The sequence below is a fragment of the Peromyscus leucopus genome, chromosome 12 (assembly GCF_004664715.2).
Source record: "Peromyscus leucopus breed LL Stock chromosome 12, UCI_PerLeu_2.1, whole genome shotgun sequence".
Taxonomy (NCBI): Eukaryota; Metazoa; Chordata; class Mammalia; order Rodentia; family Cricetidae; genus Peromyscus; species Peromyscus leucopus.
The window spans coordinates 59,185,976-59,204,678 of NC_051073.1; the positions used below are offsets into that span (position 1 = coordinate 59,185,976).

The window sequence follows — 18,703 nt, forward strand, 5'->3', positions numbered from 1 at the left end:
GACTGTTACTCAAGATTCTGTGACCATGGAGTTAAATCTACAAACAATATTTCTTATTATTTGGGCTAGCATGCTGTCCATGTTGTTGCATTTCTTATTTAATTCTTTTTGCTTATAAGATTTATTTAATATGTATGTTTTTGTCTGCATGCATGCATCCAAGCAATGCCTGAGGCCAGAAGAGGGAGTCAGATCCCCTGGATGTGAAGTTAACAGACAGTTCTGAGCTACCATGTGGGTGCTGGTAATCAAACTCAGGTTCTCTGCAAGAGCAGCCAGTGTTCTTAACCACTAAGCCATCTCTCCAGCTCCTTAATTCCACTCTTGTAATTTTTTTATTTAATGTTTTGAAATAAAAATACATTAGTCTTTGGTTTTCTGTAAGAAACAGCTGAGATCTTATTAGTCTAACAATTATTTAGGTACAAGGCAGTATCTACTCTTCATAAAATCAATACTCTAAAATAGAATGTAATATAACAGTGGTTATTATGAACTGTGTCTCCCAAAATTCATATGCTGATGTCTTAACCCCAATGTGATATTTGTAGAAGCATGAAATCATAAGGACAGTGTCCTTTTGATGAACTTAGTGCCCTTATAAGATTACCCCACCCCCTGACAAAGACCATGTGAACACATACCCAGATGGCAGCCATTTCTATCTGCCAACTACGAATTAGGTTCTACTAGTAACTAAATTTGTCTTATTTTTGTACTTCCCAGCATCCAGAATTGCAAAACCAAAAATGTCTATTTTTTTAAAACTGAACAGTCTACTATGTTATAGTAGCCTAAACTATGACACTGATGAATTCTCTCCATTATTTACAAAAGTTGTGAATGTATTCAAATCTAATACAGCAGTAGGCCCAAAGGTATATTCTGCCAATAACTCTTCAAAGGAAAAAGGATTTATCCTCATAGACTGAGGGTGAAAGTTAACAAGCAACTTTCATAAGGGTCTTATAATGAGAAAAATGGATATAGAGAACTGTTTTAAAACTTGATCCTGCCAGGCTTTAGATTGGTGCTATTCCAACAACTCTACTGGTTCTCAGCTTTTGAATTTAAAATATCAATTCATATATATATATGTATATATATATGATTTATATATAAATTAAATTATAAACTATAAACTGTCATATATCAGATTATATAACTGCTAACTTCTTTAAATTAATTCATATGGGGGGGGCACAAACTCCTATTTGTTCTGTTTTTGCTTGAGTTCTGTTTGCTAGAGCACTAATACATGTGGTTGTCCCCATAACATTCAAGTGTGTATGTGTGTGTGTGTGTGTGTGTGTGTGTAAAACAGAGGAAAAGAAGCTCAAAAAAAAATCCATAGAAAGAAATTCAAGAGTAAAGAGACTACCTATTAAATATTTGCAAACTATGTATCTGACAAAGGTTTGATGAATAGAATAATATATAAAAATTCAAATAACTGAAAGCAAAAAAGAAAGAATTTGATTTTAAATCTAAAAGGACATTTCTCAAATGAACACATACAAATGGCCAACAAGTTTATTTGAAAATGCTCAGTATACTATGAACCAAAGGTTGAGGGGCCCCAGCTGGATCAGGCCCTCTGAATAGGTGAGACAGTTGATTGGCTTGATCAGTTTGGGAGGCAACTAGGCAGTGGGACCAAGTCCTGTGCTCATTGCATGAGTTGGCTGTTTGAAACCTGGAGCTTATGCAGGGACACTTGGCTCAGTCTGGGAGGAAGGGACTGGACCTGCCTGGACTGAGTCTACCAGGTTGATCGCAGTCCTCGGGGGAAGACTTGTCCTGGAGGAGGTGGGAATGGGGGGTAGCTGGGGAAGGGGAGGGGGTGGGAGGGGGGAGAATAGGGGAACCCATGGCTGATATGTAGAACTGAATGGTATTGTAAAATAAAATATATATATATATAAAAAAATGCAAAAAAAAAAAAGAAAATGCTCAGTATTAATAATTATCAGGAAAAGGGCAATCAAAACCCCAGTTGGCCAAATGGCTATTATCAAAAAGACAAAAATAACAAAAGTGCTAAGGAGAATGTAAAAAAAAAAAAAAGAAATATAAATTTGTTATAATTACAGAACATTGTGTGGGAATTCAACAAGATTTATATGCAGTAATTAATTACTATGTTTTTATTTAGAAGGAGTGAAATTAACATCAATATGCAAGTACTCCTATTTTTGCACTCCTTTATTGTAACACTATTCATAATAGTAAAAAAATGGAAATAAACTAAGAATCTATCAACCAATGAATGCACAAATAATGGAATACTTTTCAGGCATAAAAAGGATGAATTTCTATCATTAGCAACACCATTAGTGGAAGTGAAGGTCAGTAAATGAAGTAGCCAGACCAGAAGGTCACATACTATATGAATTCACACATAAAGAATCTAAAACAAGCTGATCTCATAGAAGTTGAGACTAGAATACTGGTTACCAGAGGCTAGGGATAATAGGAGAAGATTATAGGGGAAAGTTTAACAATAGGTATTATCTAATATTTAGAGATAATTTGAGGTATTCTATGGCACATGGGATGATTATATATAATGTTAAACTTTTACTTTTAAAAAGGAGTAATTTTATTTTGAATATTAAAGAGATTAACAAATAGGTGTCTCATTATTCTGACAGTAAAAGTTAATACTGTTAACAAAGTTGCAAGCTCATATAGTTTCTAACAACTCCTAATTAATCATTCAAAGAATTATAGACATGAAGTGGCTCAGGCCCATGGTCTTAGTACTTGGGATGTTGATTCAGGATGATTGCTGAGTTCATGCCAGCCTGAGCTGCCACAGTGAATATTGTGGCAACCAGAGCAAGACATACCTATTTACATATATGACATAATCACAAATGTTATGTGCATAGAAAATAATAGAACATGTCAATGAGAGATATCTAGATAGATAGAAAGATTTTTTTCCATTTTTCCCCCACCACCTCCTATTTTTTCCCCCTGGGATAGAGCCTCACTATGCAGCTCAAGCAGCTTTGAACTCACAATCCTCCTGCCTCAATCTCCTGACTGTTGAAATATAGATGTCCATCATTACACCTTGCTAAAGTGAAGTATTTCCTGGCCATGAGTCAGGAATAAAATGCTTCTTGTTGGGCTTAACACACCCTTAGCACCCAGGATGCAGAGGAAAGCAGATTTCTATGGGTTTGAGGCCAAACTGACCTACATAGAATTCCATATAGGTCAGCCAGGATTAGAGTGAAACCCTGTCTCCAAAGTCAAAACAAACAAAAAGCAAAACCGACAAATGAAGATGAGAAGTCTTTGGTATTCAAATTGGAATCTGAGTTCTCTGCTGTGCCATTTTGGACTAGTTTAATACAACTGGTTGAAAAGGATTGAAGATGAAGAAATCTCAACTCTGATCTTGTTCCTACCCTCAGAGTTAGTTTAGGACTGAGGACTAAGGACTGAGCACAAATACACTTAAAGCCTGACTGTGACTGCAGTGGGACAATTTGGAGGACAATCACTTAGGGTCAAGTCAAGAAGATCAGCTCTATCCTGGGGCCCTCATAATGGAGTTCTGAGGAAGAATGGGAATGGTAGATGAGAGGCTGGTAAGTTCGTTTATGACAGATTTAGTCATCCACAAGGATGGAAACAGAAGCTGCCAATACAATTTAACAGATAAAAAGACACCATTCCATCTTTATAGGCAGCAGTGCTAAGCAAACTCCCAACGATTTCTCGTTAGGCAGGCTTCTCTGCTTATATAGCATACAGTACAAACTACACGATCTATACTATGAAATATGTATACAGCATAGATCTTGTAGAGTAATAGGCCAGTAGAAAATCACCCTGGTCCTGGCCTGGCCCTGAACCCAGGACTTGGAAACCCCCACCCCTGTGACTCAGGGTTAATGGGAAAGCAATACTTTGTGCTGTATCTTTCCACTTGTTCACAGCGAATACTCCAAAGACCTTATAAAAGTCAGACCCTCAGCCAGCCCACTGTTGTCTCTGTTCCTGCTCAGAGGCAGCCATTTTGTGTTTTTCCCCAATAAATCTTGTATGAGGTTTATTGTGTGGTGTGACTTTGTGGTATTCCTTGGCTCCAGATTGCCAAAATACTCCTATACCAGAAAACCCTTTCAGATCTAATAGGCTTGTTAGACACTTAAGAGTGGCAGAACACATGGTCTCCAAAAATTTGCTCCTCTTGTGATGAAAAGGTTTTATCACAAATTCCAAGGTATGATCACAAATTCCATCTTGAAATTCTGATGTGCTGATGTGGCACTTCTTTATAGAAAGTGGACTACAAACAGAATATTCTTAGATACTAGAATAGTGGTTTCTAGACAAGGCCTGGATTTTGCCCAACAGCTCCTCAATCTGAAGATCTGAAGTAGGTACTTGATAAGGCAAAGAATCATCAATTCTGTGGCCTATGTAACTCAACTACCTCTTGTTCTCCTTCAGATCATTTTCTCCATTCATTCTCTCCCTCTTCCTCCCTCCCCCATCTCCCTTGTCTCCCTCTGGCCTTCCCCCCACTCCTCAGAACGTCACATATAATCTTGCTGTCACTTAGTTTTCTTGACTGATCTAGAACAGGCTTCTCCATTCCTTTAAAGTTAACAGCTGGACTTGAAGCTCATCTACTCTGATCTCCATCTTCTGACTTTCTGAGGTCATCTTTGGGTTGGTTCTTTCAGTTGATACAGTTCAACCTCCCAACAGTCCTTATGCTCTTCCACATTTATTCTAACTTCTAACTGATGCTCTATAATATCTAACTTCTGTATCCTTTGGAGCTCAGTCTGCATGTCTGAGTTCTGCTTCCAAAAGCTTTCAGTTGTAGAGCTCAATCTCTTCCTCTATTCCCTTAGTCCTAACAACATTATATCCTCTTCACTTTATGAATGATACTGGAAAGGAATATTTGCTCCTCAGACCACATCATCTTGATAGCCATTATAGAGTTATGGGGTCACCTATTGTCTTTTCTATGGTGAGGTCCAGGAATAGCAGAGAGCATTAATGCAACAGCAAGAGGGCACCCAAAGGCAAACTACGTGTTTTTTCATAATAAAGAAATGATAAATGTCTGAGGAAACAGATTGTTTATCCTGATATGAATATTATATACAGTATAAAGGCATCAAAATATTACATCGTTCCCTTAGAGAGTATGTACAACTTTACTGTCAATTAAAAAACAAAATCTAGTCTAACTAGCCTGAAGTATCAGAAATTAAGTTTGAAACAGCTAGAGCAACCTGGAAAGAAGTGAGCTATAAAGCAGGAAGCTCCAAAACCTGTATGTAAATGTCCACTCAATTTCTGACTTTAACTATACACTTTTAAGAACAGGTTCTAAGAAGCCAGGGAAAACTATAGCTGGAGGGCTGAAGGAATTAGTAGAAGACTTATTTCCTGCCAATTGCTGGACATACAGAGTTTAGAGTTTAGGCTCTTCCATATTAGATGGTTTGGGTTAACACTTTCAATTAAACCAAAGCACTACATAGAAAGAGTAGGCTAAGGGCAATCCTCCGCTCATAAAACTGGAATAAATCTTTGGAGGATCACCTGATCTGCCAGAATGTAAATGCTTCTCAACAGTCCTTAAAGGAAGGTAAGTGATCCTACAATGTATCATTTTGTGTCCACGATAAACCAAAAATCACTAGATGTGAAAAAAAAAATTGACCTTGTAAAAAAGAGGGGAATGTAAAGGTAATAGAAGCAAACTCTCAAGTGATCCAAGTATTCAGTCTGCGAATAAAGGCTTAGAATAATTACAATAAAAATAGTAGAGAATCTACAAGAAAAGAAGAATATGAAGATTATGATATGAAGGAAAAGATTATGAAAACTCTAAAGGAGAGAGATCATAATTAAGAAATATAATACATCATTGGATGGGTTACAAGTAGCTTAGATTGAAGAAACAGTCCATAAATGTGAAGGTACACTAACAGAAAGTACCCCAACTAACAAACAACTACTACAGGATGCATAGATGGAATGGCAGGAACAATGAAGACTGAGGCAGGAAGAGAAGGAGTTCAAGGTCAGCCTTGTGGCAAATAAGCCCAGTTCACATGAGACCCTAGCTCAAACACACAGAAACAAACTAAAAACAAAACCAGAAAGAGACAGACACAGAGACAGAAATACACAGAGTTAAAAGAGAATGAATAAATGAATAAATCATACAGTATTCTTTAGCTAGCACGTATTCTAATGTGGAGATAAAGATATTTAAATTCACTACTTATATGTTCAGCTATATATAGCATAAATGAATGTTGTTATCTGGTGCTTTGGGACGGTCTATATGTCAAATTGCTCTGATTGGTCAATAAATAAAACACTGGTTGGCTAGTGGCCAGGCAGGAAGTAGGTGGGACAAGGAGAGAGGAGAATGCTGGGAAGCAGAAGGCTGAGGCGGAGAGACACTGCAGCCGCCGCCATGACCAGCAGCATGTGAAGACGCTGGTAAGTCACCAGCCACATGGCAAGGTATAGATTTATGGAAATGGATTAATTTAAGCTATAAGAATAGTTAGCAAGAAGCCTGCCACGGCCATACAGTTTGTATGCAATATAAGTCTCTGTGTTTACTTGGTTGGGTCTGAGCGGCTGTGGGACTGGTGGGTGACAAAGATTTGTCTTGACTGTGGGCAAGGCCGGAAAACTCTAGCTACAATCTGGTAACAATAAAATTAAATTAGAAATCAATTAACAATAAAGTAAAAATGAAATTTTCAAATATTTGAAAATTATGCAATATACATTTGCATAATATGCCCAAGAAATATTTGAATTATAAAGGTCACCATGCTTGAGTTGAAATATTTTCATAAAGAATAGGTTTGAAATATGAAACAGAAAGTTTATATGTTTTCTTTATCACCATTAGATATTCAGAAAAGCCCTGGGCTTAAAGAACAAACTTTGCTTCAATTAAAGAGGGGAATAACAAGAAGAACATTTAAGTAGAGAGTATGTTCCAGGAAGATGCTATAGATACAAATATATATAGATACTGCCCAAAATTGAGTGGTTAGACTCTTCAAAAGTCATACACTATTCTTTAGTGAGCATTCACAAATTTTCTAATGCAGAGATTAAGTTCTCCATTGTAATTTTTTTTTTTAGCTAAAGATGTTTATCTACTTGTATTCAGCCAGATACAGCATAATTTGATAAATGACATGGGAAAACTGAGAAGTCTAGATCTGGTATAAAATCCCAGTACTCAGGAGACTTAGGCAGAAGGACTGACACTCTGAAACCTTCAAGGCTGTACACAGGGAGTATGAAGTCAGCCTGGGTTATAGAGTGAAACTCCTTCTCTTCCTGCCTCAGTCTTCATTGTTCCTGCCATTCCCTCTATGCATCCTGTAGTAGTTGTTTGTTAGTTGGGGTACTTTCTGTTAGTGTACCTTCACATTTATGGACTGTTTCTTCAATCTAAGCTACTTGTAACCCATCCAATGAATTTTTGCTTTCATGTATTATATTTCTTAATTATGATCTCTCTCAGGGAAAAAAAGAATAAAAATTATTGGGCTATAAAACACCAAATAAAAACATGCCTTAGCTGCATTGATGAAACAAGTTTGTAATCGTCTCCCCAAGACAAGAAAATTTTCGGCAGCTGATGGAAGTAATTCCTTGTAAAATTCCTCTCCATCTTCTCCTGGCTCTAAGCCCACACAGCAATGGCTGAAAAAAGAGTACAAGTTTGTGTTAATAACAAATATCAGTTTCATGTTCAAACTTCCATAGGCACTGTGCTTTATTGAAAAACATAAGTGCCATTATTTTGTTGACAAACCAATAAAAAACTTGCTGGAACTTTTCAACTTTTTAGAGAATTAAATAGCACTTTGGACATTATGGCACTATGGACCTTGCTTGCATTTAGTTCCAGGGCTCACATACTTTAAAACTGAATATACTGGCCCTTTAAGAAATGAAAGACATGTCTGCATGATAGTTCATGCCTTTAATACCAGCACCCTGGGAAGCAGATACAGGCAGAGCGCTATGAGTTCAAGGCCAGTCTGGTTTACATAGTCAGTTCCAGGTCATCCAAGTTTACATAGTGAAACCCTGCTCTGAAAACAAAAACAAACAGGTAGGCGGGCAGAGAGAAAGAGAGAAAGAAAGAGAGAAAGAGAGAAAGAGAGAAAGAGAGAAAGAGAGAGAGAGAGAGAGAGAGAGAGAGAGAACATGAAAAACACGTGGTTTACAATAAAGAGAAATGAGACAAATTTTCAGTGAGATGGCTACAATCACCCTAAAAGGCAAAGAATACCTTGATGATTTAATTTATGTTAACTGATATATTTTAGAAATCTAATAGCAAAAAATAACTAGGGTAAAGTCAATCTTCAAGGAACAAAGATAAGAAAACAAAATACTCTAGCTGCATACCCAATTCTTCTTTCCAACAGACTTTCTTAAGATCCACAAATTATCTGCCTGATATATTTCTTATATCAGAAAAGAAAACAGTAAAAAGTATACCCTAACAGTAATAGGAACGTTCACACAAAAAAGAAAAAGCTCTTTAGAGAACAGTATCTCCATGAAACTACATATTAAAGCTACTCCTTGAATATGAGTTGAATATATTTAAAAAAATCAATATTAAAAGTACTTGTAGTCTCATACCAAAAAGAGCCTTCAACCCAAAAGTAGGCAGTAGTATGATAAGAACTATTGTCTAAGTCTTTTCAACAAAATGTGTACACACTGATAAAGAATGGCAATTACAAGTTGAGTATGCTAAAAACCTAACTGGCTAACGCTTGCTATCAAGTTTTTACTTTTTATTTAATTTTTAAACTTAACTACTCAGGACAGCTGTATGACAGATGGCATTAATGAAAGAAATTATATTCAACCAATAGTCATGAGCTAGCACATCTGATCAAAAAATATACAGGCACTTATTTACTTATGTTCAACCAATACTGAAATAAGTAATCTTGAAAATTAAAGTATAAAAGAGTATTACATAGATTTAATAACTTCTTTTGTAACTGCATACTTTGAATCGGGCCTTTATGAAATAACAAAGTAGGAGTAGGCAGTTTAGAAAGTTAGAATCTAAAACAGGATAGTATAAATATGAAAAAAAATATCTCTCCTGTGGGGATAGTGGATAGTTCATTTAAAACCAAATCGGATGGGACTGAAGAGATGGCTCAGTAGTTAAGAGCATTTGCTGCTCTTAAAAGTATCAGAGTTGAAATCCCAGAACCCACATCTGACAGATTACAACCACCTGGAACTTCAGCTCCAGGGTATCCAATGTGCTCTTCTAGCCTCTGTGGGCACCAGTACTCATGTGCATATTCCCACACACAGACACCCATAAAAGATAATAAATTTCTTAAAATCAAATGGAAGTGGAAAGAAGATTAACTCATGCACTGAGAACACTTATCCTTTATTGTCTTCTTTTTAAAAATCATTATGATCTTTCAATTTTTAACATGGCAGTAGAAAAGTAAATGCTGCTTCTAAATTTCATGGACAGCATTTGGGCTCCCTAATGAATATACAATTTAGATAGCTAAATCACTACAAAGTGAAATGAAGTTCAATACTTGTTCTTCTATAGTACTTTGCTATATACATTTATTTTGGCACCCAATTCAAGTACCACTGCTGCACAATCTCTACTATTAGTTTTTCAAGTACAGAGTTTTAATTTATTCATTTCTTCAAATATTCCCGAGTCAATAGGAATATATTAGCCAGTTGGGACTCAAGTGGTAAACAAAAGAAATGATGACTGTGGAAAGAAATCCAAAGACAATCAATTGCTACTAGAGTTACAAACAATAGCAGTGTAAAAGAAAAGTACAACCAAACATATCAGAGGAGATTCTAATTCTATTAGAGTGACAAATAAAAAAGAAATAGTTAAAATTAGAACAAGCTAATCTATTAGCTTCATTTTACCTTAGGATCTGTGTAAGCTGGGAAATAGTAGTCCAACCACCCTGGATTCGAGAACAATCTTGACTGAGGACCAATAGACAATACTGAATGAGGTCATAACAATATATATCTTGTTTGACTTTCTTCAACTCTGAACTTCCCAATGGGGTGTTGTTTATTATTTCTAAGGCAAAAGAAAAAATATACTTAATTTTGCTCAACACACAAGAGATTTATAGGTTGTGATCATTAAAAATATGACAATAAGGAAAATGTTATTCTTCAGCGTTAAGATTTCTCTAAACAAATTATAACACTAACACCATTATCATGATAGAACCAATATTTACTTAATGTCTTTCCTAACTATAAAAGTATTTTTGCTGGGCGGTGGTGGCGCACGCCTTTAATCCCAGCACTCGGGAGGCAGAGCCAAGCAGATCTCTGTGAGTTCGAGGCCAGCCTGGTCTACAGAGCAAGATCCAGGACAGGTACCAAAACAACACAGAGAAACCCTGTCTTGAAAAACCAAAAAAAAAAAAAAAAAAAATTCTTACCTTTTAACTTCAACAATATAACAGGGACATTTTGTTCAGGACTTTTCGCTACTTCAGCAGCTAAAGACAAGATCCTTGGGTCTGTACCTGTTGGCTTCATGTTTTTCCCCTACTACCTGTGTTTTAACATAATAATAATAAAAAAAAAAAGTAAAACAAACCAACCAACCAAAGGTCAAATGTACTAAAAACATCAGAAATTATGCTAGCTTTACATTCACTCTCTGTCCACACAATTCTAGGATAGAATTCATATAGGAGAAACAGATTGTAGAAAGAGGCTTCATATGGCTATTTCTTCAAAGATCAGCTTATGAGGCTAGCCCTTGGCTAGTATCTAGAATGTGGATTTCAGGATTTTTATTGTTCTCTTATACCTAGATCACTGTGCCTAAAACTGTTATAAAAATAATGGTTTGTGGTAAACATCTGCTTTTCTTTTAGAGCCCAAGAAAATCAGATACTTTATCTGATTTTCAATACTTAATGAAATATGTGAGATGTAATATTTTACAAAGAAGTTTATTTAGCTCACAGTTCTGTAAGTTCTAGGGCCTTGTGCTCTGGCAAGAGCTGTCTTGGCTTTGCCACATGACAGATGGTATCTTAGCATGAGTGGAAGATATCATATAGCCAAGATATTCAAGAGAGACTGAGAAGGGGGCAGGCTTACTTTTTTATATAAGGACTATCAAAACTCTTACAAAAACTCTCTCAATTCTTTTGAGGGTGGTGACGCCAATGATGTAATTATTTCCCACTAGGCCTCACCTCTTCAAGGTTCCACCACCTCTTATCCTTAACATTAGGGACCAATCTTTCAACACATAAACCAGCAAAAGTTCTGGTCACTGAGTATCTAATAAGCTTTCCCAGTAGAAAACACTTCACAGGTGTTGTCACAACTGTTTTGCTTGAGAAATTGGGTGTGTATCCTATGTAACTTCACTGGGAGAGGATCTTGGAAGACCAGGCCTGATTTCCTCCGGATGTACCCTATATGGTCTTTTACTTTCATGACTTTGCTTTGCGTATCTTCACTATGAATATAGCTAACAAATAAGATAATGTATGAGTTGAGTCCTGTGAGCCCTTCTACCTAATCAATAAATCTGGAGATGGCTTCGGAAGCCTAACATACTAGGCCTCAGAAACGCTATGTAATTATAAGAAAATTAAAAATTATTTATAGTGAATCAACTCTAAAATGTAAAAAAGTCCACACCTCAATTTTCTTACCAAAACTTTTCTATATAAGTCCTAAAGTATTTGAAGCTCAAGAGTATCATTAATATAAAACATATTTTTATTCAATAAGGATAACATAGTATTTATTATGAGCTAAGAACTGTGCTAAGTGGGTTTTAACGCATTATTTTATCCTCACAATGGGGCTATGAAGTAGTGCCCATAATCATCTCCAATGTGCAGTTAAAATTAAATAAATATAACTTAGCTGGGCATAGAGTGGCACATACCTTTAATCCCAGAACCTGGGAGGCAGAGGCAGTTGGATTTCTGAGTTCAAGGCCAGCCTGATCTACAGAGTGAGTTCCAGGACCACTACAGCTACATAGTGAGAGCATCTTGAAAGAAAAACCATAAAGAGAAAAGAAAATATGGTAGTATCAGTAAGATATCAATCTACCCACAAACCTTGTGACTTTACACTTGATCTTATCAATAAAAGCTGAGAATCTATAAAACCTGTGATTTTAATTATAATGTTCATTATTTTTTTCTCCCAGATAAAACTGTAACCATAAAACATATTTTCAAATACTCTTCTAACTCATTTCTTAGCTATTATTCTATTATGACTGACACTATGGTCCCATCTTTGCATTTAAGCCTTGGCTGCTATACAGTCTTCAAAAATCATCTCTTTTCTTGGGCACAATATAAACCATCAATAGACAAGTTCACTGAAGCTATTTAAAGAAAGCCCAATAAAACTCCTAGTATGTAGAAGACACAAAACTTTCCTATAGAATGCATGTTAATTATCTTACTCTTTCCAGTGTCTACATTATTCTTCTATCTGTTCTTTGTGAGAGTACATCAAAATATATTTAAACATTCCCTTCACTGGATGCCATTTAGGTTGCAAATTACTATATACAATACTGCAATAAAAATCCATGTGCAAGTAAGTATGTATGCACTCATTTGGCCTATAGAACAAATCCCCCTTGGTATTAGACGGTCACAAAGTCAACAACCTGGGCTTCTCTAAACAAATATTTTCATCTGTGAACAAAGTTGCCATTCCTAGGCCCTACAATTCATAATTTAGAAGGTAGCTATCGATAATAAATCTTAAAATATGAAAGTATAACTGAACCCTAAATAATCATTCGGAGAGCCATGTGTACTATGAATCATTCTACTTGCTTGTGTGTATTAACTCATTTAACCATCTCAACAGTTTCTAAAGGATGGGCCTTATTTTCTACATCGCTATTATCATTACTTCCCCAATTCTAGTGATAAACACATTTGTTTGATCTGCTTGCACAAAGCCACACTGTTAGTATGAAGCTGGAGTGACAAGAGATCCTGGCTCCAGAACCTTCGTGTCCGATTACCATTTAAAACAGTCTCCATGCACCTTTCAAGGGTAGAAGGCAACCATCATCACCCACCCACCTGGAAAAATGGACAGACCAATCTCCTTAAGGTCGAAGTGGACGGATAATCCGACCATACAAACGAGGCTGAAAAATCGTCTGCTGGAGCAACTCGGAATGCTTTTTTCTGAATCCTCTAATACAACGAACGCCTTCTCCGACTTTATAACGTCGTGAAGTGTCCAGAGGGGTGGAGAGACCGTTACTGATGAATTTATTATATGCTCTCACCCTGTTGCTAGGCCGATCCTCGAGGAATCAGGAGCCCCAGGCCGGGTGCCCTTCACCGCCTCCAGCAATCACTAGGATGGAAACAAATGCCAGCAACCTCATGCAGTCAGTTGCCCCCTAATCCAAAGCTTCGGGGTCCCCTCGGGAAACGCCCCCTCCTCGGATCCTCACCCTGGCGGGAAAAGGCCTGTGGTATTTACAGATTAAAAAAAATAATAATAAATTTAAATAAAAAATAAATAAATAAAACGGCCCTCAAGGGAACTGCATCACCTCAGGCCTCAGGTGGCTCCCAGTCTGGTCTCAGCCCCCGCACCACCGAGGGGGCGCGGCTGGGGCTCCAGAATGCGCCCTAGAGCCGCTAGGCCTCGGGAAGCCCCCGGGCCTGGAGGCCCGGGCCGCCGCCCCTCCTCAGGCGTCCGTTTCCAGAGCTGCGGGCCGGCCGCCGAGGAGGCCCACGCTCCTCCCGCCACCAGGCCCCGCCAGCCTCTTCCCTAAGGTCGGTGAGCCCGGCCTCCGAGCCTCCCCGCCCCCGTCTCCCCGGGAGCCCTCACCCATCCCAGCCGCCATCACAGGTCTGTTACCTCATCTTCGCCTCGTCTCCGTCCACCTCCGGGCCCGACCCGCACCGCGTACCTCGGCGTGGCGGCGTCCGCCGAGCTGCGTGCGTCGCGACGCGGGAAGGGGGCTCAGGGCGGGAGAGGGGGCGAGGGGCGGGGCGGGATCCCCAGGCGAGGGGGCGGGGTCCCCGGCGAAGGGGGCGGGGCGACTGTCTTCAGGCAGCCAATCAGGACTCAGGGCGCTTCCCCCCCCCTCCCCGAGGGGCGGCCGCACGCGCCGGGAGCCCAGGAGCCCCGCAGGGCCCCGAGCTGGGGCTCGCAGCCCCGCGCAGCTGCATCGGAAAGCTGCTGCGACAGCCGGTGGCGAAGGCCAAGCGGGAGGCGGAGGACGAGAATGAATGGACCAGCGGGACTCGCGTCCCTGGACCGTCGCGAGCGGGTTCTCAAATTAGGCGAGAGCTTCGAGAAGCAGCCGCGCTGTGCCTTCCACACCGTGCGCTGTGAGTGCGGGCTGCCAGGGATACCCGGGAGGAACCTCCTGGGATGGGAATGGGGTGCTAGGGCGGCAGACGCCGCCTCGGAATTCTGTAATCCTGTCCCCGCGCGGCCCTTGACTGCCCGGGGACCCGATGGGTGGCAGCATGATCCACGACCCGGTTCCCGGCCTCGGTTTCGGCACCTGGCGTCCCGCAGGTGTAGGAGAACCCTGGACGGATTTCAGAGGGACTGACAGACAGGAGAGGAAGTTTTGTGGAGATCTGTAGGGGTGGCTGGGGAGACTAGCGTGACAAGTGGTTAGTGCAGAGTGGAAAGGTGACAGATGGAACAAAGGACCGAATGCAAGGCAAAAATGGTGTTTGGAAGCCACAGGGGCATTTCTTCCCCATTTTCACTTGTCCTCTGGCTTATGAGGGGTCTCGTTTAGTTTGTTTGTGGGGAGAGACTGTCAGCTATCTCAATAGTTTGTATCGCTTTTGGATCTCAGAGTTCATCAGCTAAGTAATTACTGATTATCAAAAATTGACAGGTGGGGTTTTAATAAGTTATCTTTAATATTGTTGGAAAATTGGCTATAATGTGCCTTTTTGTTTTAGTAATTAAATGATATAGATGCCAGTACGAAAAATATAGCATAATTTTGTATGTAAAACTTCTTTTTTGCATAATAGGCCTCAGAATTACAGAGCTTAAAGGAAACATCACTGAGCCGTGACCTCTTCTCTCTCTCTGTATGTGTGTGTGTGTGTGTGTGTGTGTGTGTGTGTGTGTGTGTGAGAGAGAGAGAGAGAGAGAGAGAGAGAGAGAGAGAGAGAGAGAGAGAGAGAGAGAGAGAGAGAGGAAACTGTAGATTTTTTTCACATCTTTTCTCCAGCCCAGCTGTTCTTTACTGTCTCATTTTTCACATTCCTCAATCACTCTGTTCTTTTTCTTATAAAATCTGTATTCTGAAAACACCCAATTAAAACTCGATCATAGAGGTTTAAGTTGTAAACAATCTAGCTATAATAACTCAGAGTAAATGTAGGAAGAACCAATGGTTTTAACCTTCAAACTTACACTTTATAAAAAGGCTTTCTTATGCAAACATAACATGTTTGGGTGGACTAAATGGACAGGATTTCCCCGCAGAAGAACTCCAATGGTGTCACTTGTTTATTTTGCCCTGGATGACAATTCAGAGTTCCCTACAGTGAAATAGCAGAAATAGCAGTGAGTGCTATGCAGGTCCTGCGCTCTCTCTCTCCTCTCTCTCTTCTCTCCTCTCTCCTCTCTCCTCTCTCCTCTCTCCTCTCTCCTCTCTCCTCTCTCCTCTCTCCTCTCTCCTCTCTTCTCTCTCCTCTCTCCTCTCTCCTCTCTCCTCTCTCCTCTCTCCTCTCTCCTCTCTCCTCTCTCTCTCTCTCCTCTCTCCTCTCTTCCTCTCTCCTCTCTCTCTCTCTCTCTCTCTCTCTCTCTCTCTCTCTCTCTCTCTCTCTCTCTCTCGGTTTCATTTTTCAAAAGTAAGATACTGTTCTCATCTGATTTCTCAATGCCCTTTTCCCAATTAGCATGTCCTTTCTTCTTCCTCCTCAGGTTTGCAGTAATATTCTATTTTTCAAGCTACAAAGTTTAAGATTACAAAAAAAAAGTTATATAGAGATAGATATATTTTTTTTTTAAATTTTACATGTATATGTGTGGGCCTGAGTGTATATATGTGCTTCCCTTGTATGCAGGTGCCCTCAGAGGCCACAAGGGAGCCTCAAACCCCCTGTAACTGGGGTTATCAGTGGTTGTCAGTCACCTGATGTTGGTGTTCAGAATGATCAAGTTTTCTGCAAGAACAAGTGCTCTTAACTGCTGAGCCATCTCTCCAGTCCCCGAATGTGTGTGTGTGTGTGTGTGTGTGTGTGTGTGTGTGTGTGTGTGTGTGTAACTTAGGTATACATTCTCTTCTTACAGATAAAATCCAGAATTGAACGAATGAAATAGAGCTTCTTACAAGTGCCTTGCAGGTGCTTCAGAGACTTTCATTTATAGCTTCTTTGGTTAATTGATTAATTACAGGATTAGAAATCAAACTCAGGGCCTTGTACCTACTAGGCAAGTGCTCTGCCACTGAGCTCCATTCCCACCTTTACAAAAGTTCTTAAAATGTTGAAGTCATTTTTTCCAAACCAGAGTCAGATAATCCAGCCACAATAATGACAACAAACAAGAATATGCAAAAAGACAATGCTAATAATAACCACAGGGTAAACAAACTTAGATTCCACACTTAGTCTTGCAGAAGGCACTAAAAGGACTTTCAGTCTTTTTTCCCCCTCTCCTTATTGAATTAAGTATAGTATCACAAAGAATCTTCTTAGGTTTATTTAAATAAAACCTGCTGTTTGAGAACAGGTTCATTTCCAGAGTAAGTCCCAGTCTTAATAATTCAGTGATAAATGGAGACTATAAAATAGAGAATTTGGCATTTATGCAGGGCAGATGGACCTAATTTATAATAAATATTCAAGCCAGTGTTCTTTGAAAGAGACTGTTATTTTGACTTATCTACAGCATAAGTTTTGCTTGTCTATAAAAGATAAGCCTGGCTGTGAACCCTGACCTTCACTAAATGCATATATAATGTGAGTTTGGGAGCATTGTCTAAGCTTTCAGCTGCAACGTTCATATGTGAAAATGTTAATAGCTACCTCTTAGATTTTTTTTTCTAGAGGGATTGTGGTATCATTTTAAAAAATCCTAGCACAGTGTTTAGAACATGGTAAAGAATAAATAACAGCCACCATTAGTTTTTATGAGTTATTTTCATAGATGCATGAGGAGTAGTAATACATGTAATTTACTTAAGTGTAACAACAGTAAGATTTAGGACCAAAGATTCACTGTATAGAAGAGTTTAACACATTAGAATTAATTTTGGATTTGGGCTAGCACTAGCTTTATATCTATATAAGGGCTAATAATCAATGAATTTCCTGTTTTTAGTGACACCATTTATTATTATTACAAAATAAGCTTATAAGTAGTGACTACAGAAAGACTGTTCTCTATTTGAGTGGGCCCACCCACCAAAAATAGTAAAGCTTTAGTGTAAGTAAATATCAGAAATGACGCTTATTTAAAATAGGATTTAATTATGTTTATAGTGAAGGTTCTTTGATCAGCACAGACTGTGACACTCTTTCCCTGCCGTGATGGATTGTACTCTCTAAAACAGTGACCCAAGGGGCTTGGCAGTTAAGAGCACTTGCTGCTCTTCCAGAGGACCTGGGTCTGGTTCCCGTCACCCACCTGGTAATCGACAACTGTCTGTACCTCCAGTCCCAGGGGACCCAATGGCTCCTCAGGCTCTCGCACACAGGTGGCACACAGACATACCTGCAAGCAAAGCATTCATACACAGTAAATAAAAAGAATTAAAACGACAACACCAGGGACCAAATCATCCTCTCTTGGTTGCTTCTCTCGGTATCTGTCACAGTAGGATGTTGTTCTACCTTATAAAAATTGATATTTGTATCTGTTTTTAGATGACTTCAAACCAGCTTCTATTGATACTTCTTGTGAAGGGAATCTTGAAGTTGGCAAAGGTGAACAGGTGACAATTACTCTACCAAATATAGAAGTAAGTAGCTCTATAGCTTACGTTGGAAGAGATCTGTATTACAGGATTGCCATTAAATGTCAATGAAAATATTTGTACAATTCATAGAATGGTGGTTGGTTAAAGAGATGGATAAAAATAGAAAGCAAAATCAACATGTTTCAAACTATTTTGGCTGAAATAATTTTAAAATACTTTAATTCTTTAATAGTTTCAAGGAATTGTATAGCAAATGACTTGAAAGTAATTGCAGGGATAAACAAATATTTATAAAATTCCTAGTATAAGCCATATTTTATATTCTGAACTAGTGATGATAATAATAATGTTTCTTGCTTTCTAGTCTGATTTGTCATTGTGAATGGACATGTAAACAAATATCTAGTGCTATAAGTTAGAACACTTATAAAATTCTGTGCCCACGCTTAAACAGGACAAAATACTCTACCCAGTGAAATCTTGGAAAGCTTCATAAAACAAGCAGTCATTGAGCTGAGCCTTTAAGAGACAAAGTGACAGGTAGACAGGAAGTACAATACTGTGGTCAAGCAGAGCATTATATAAAAAGGCTCTGAAGCTGAAAAGAACAAGCCTATGAAGTAAATGACTTATGTGCAGTAAATTAAAATGTAATGAAAATAGATTAAAAGGAGTGGAAACTGAAATATAGGC

At 38.8% G+C, this 18,703-nt stretch overlaps 2 protein-coding genes across 5 annotated transcripts in view; one reads left to right on the top strand and one right to left on the bottom strand.

Moving 5' to 3' along the window:
* The window catches only part of Iqcb1 (IQ motif containing B1), a 48,878-nt gene extending 34,793 nt beyond the window's left edge, over positions 1 to 14,085 (bottom strand). Inside the window, exons 1-5 of one of the 4 annotated variants that reach the window (XM_028894981.2) lie at positions 13,966 to 14,085; positions 13,382 to 13,452; positions 10,521 to 10,636; positions 9,985 to 10,147; positions 7,602 to 7,731 (exon numbers count right to left, since the gene is read on the bottom strand). In XM_028894981.2, the coding sequence (XP_028750814.1) occupies positions 7,602 to 7,731; positions 9,985 to 10,147; positions 10,521 to 10,620 (393 nt within the window). In that variant the 5' untranslated portion in view covers positions 10,621 to 10,636; positions 13,382 to 13,452; positions 13,966 to 14,085. Of the gene's footprint in view, positions 1 to 7,601; positions 7,732 to 9,984; positions 10,148 to 10,520; positions 10,637 to 13,169; positions 13,453 to 13,935 lie in introns of all 4 variants that reach the window. The other 3 variants (XM_028894979.2, XM_028894980.2, XM_037209775.1) reach the window with 3 other exon arrangements.
* Positions 14,086 to 14,205: 120 nt separating this feature from the next.
* Eaf2 (ELL associated factor 2) overlaps positions 14,206 to 18,703 on the top strand; it is a 45,128-nt gene continuing 40,630 nt past the window's right edge. The window contains exons 1-2 of the mRNA XM_028895016.2: positions 14,206 to 14,441; positions 17,958 to 18,052. Coding sequence (XP_028750849.1) covers positions 14,336 to 14,441; positions 17,958 to 18,052 — 201 coding nt within the window. The 5' untranslated portion in view covers positions 14,206 to 14,335. The remainder of the gene's footprint in view (positions 14,442 to 17,957; positions 18,053 to 18,703) is intronic.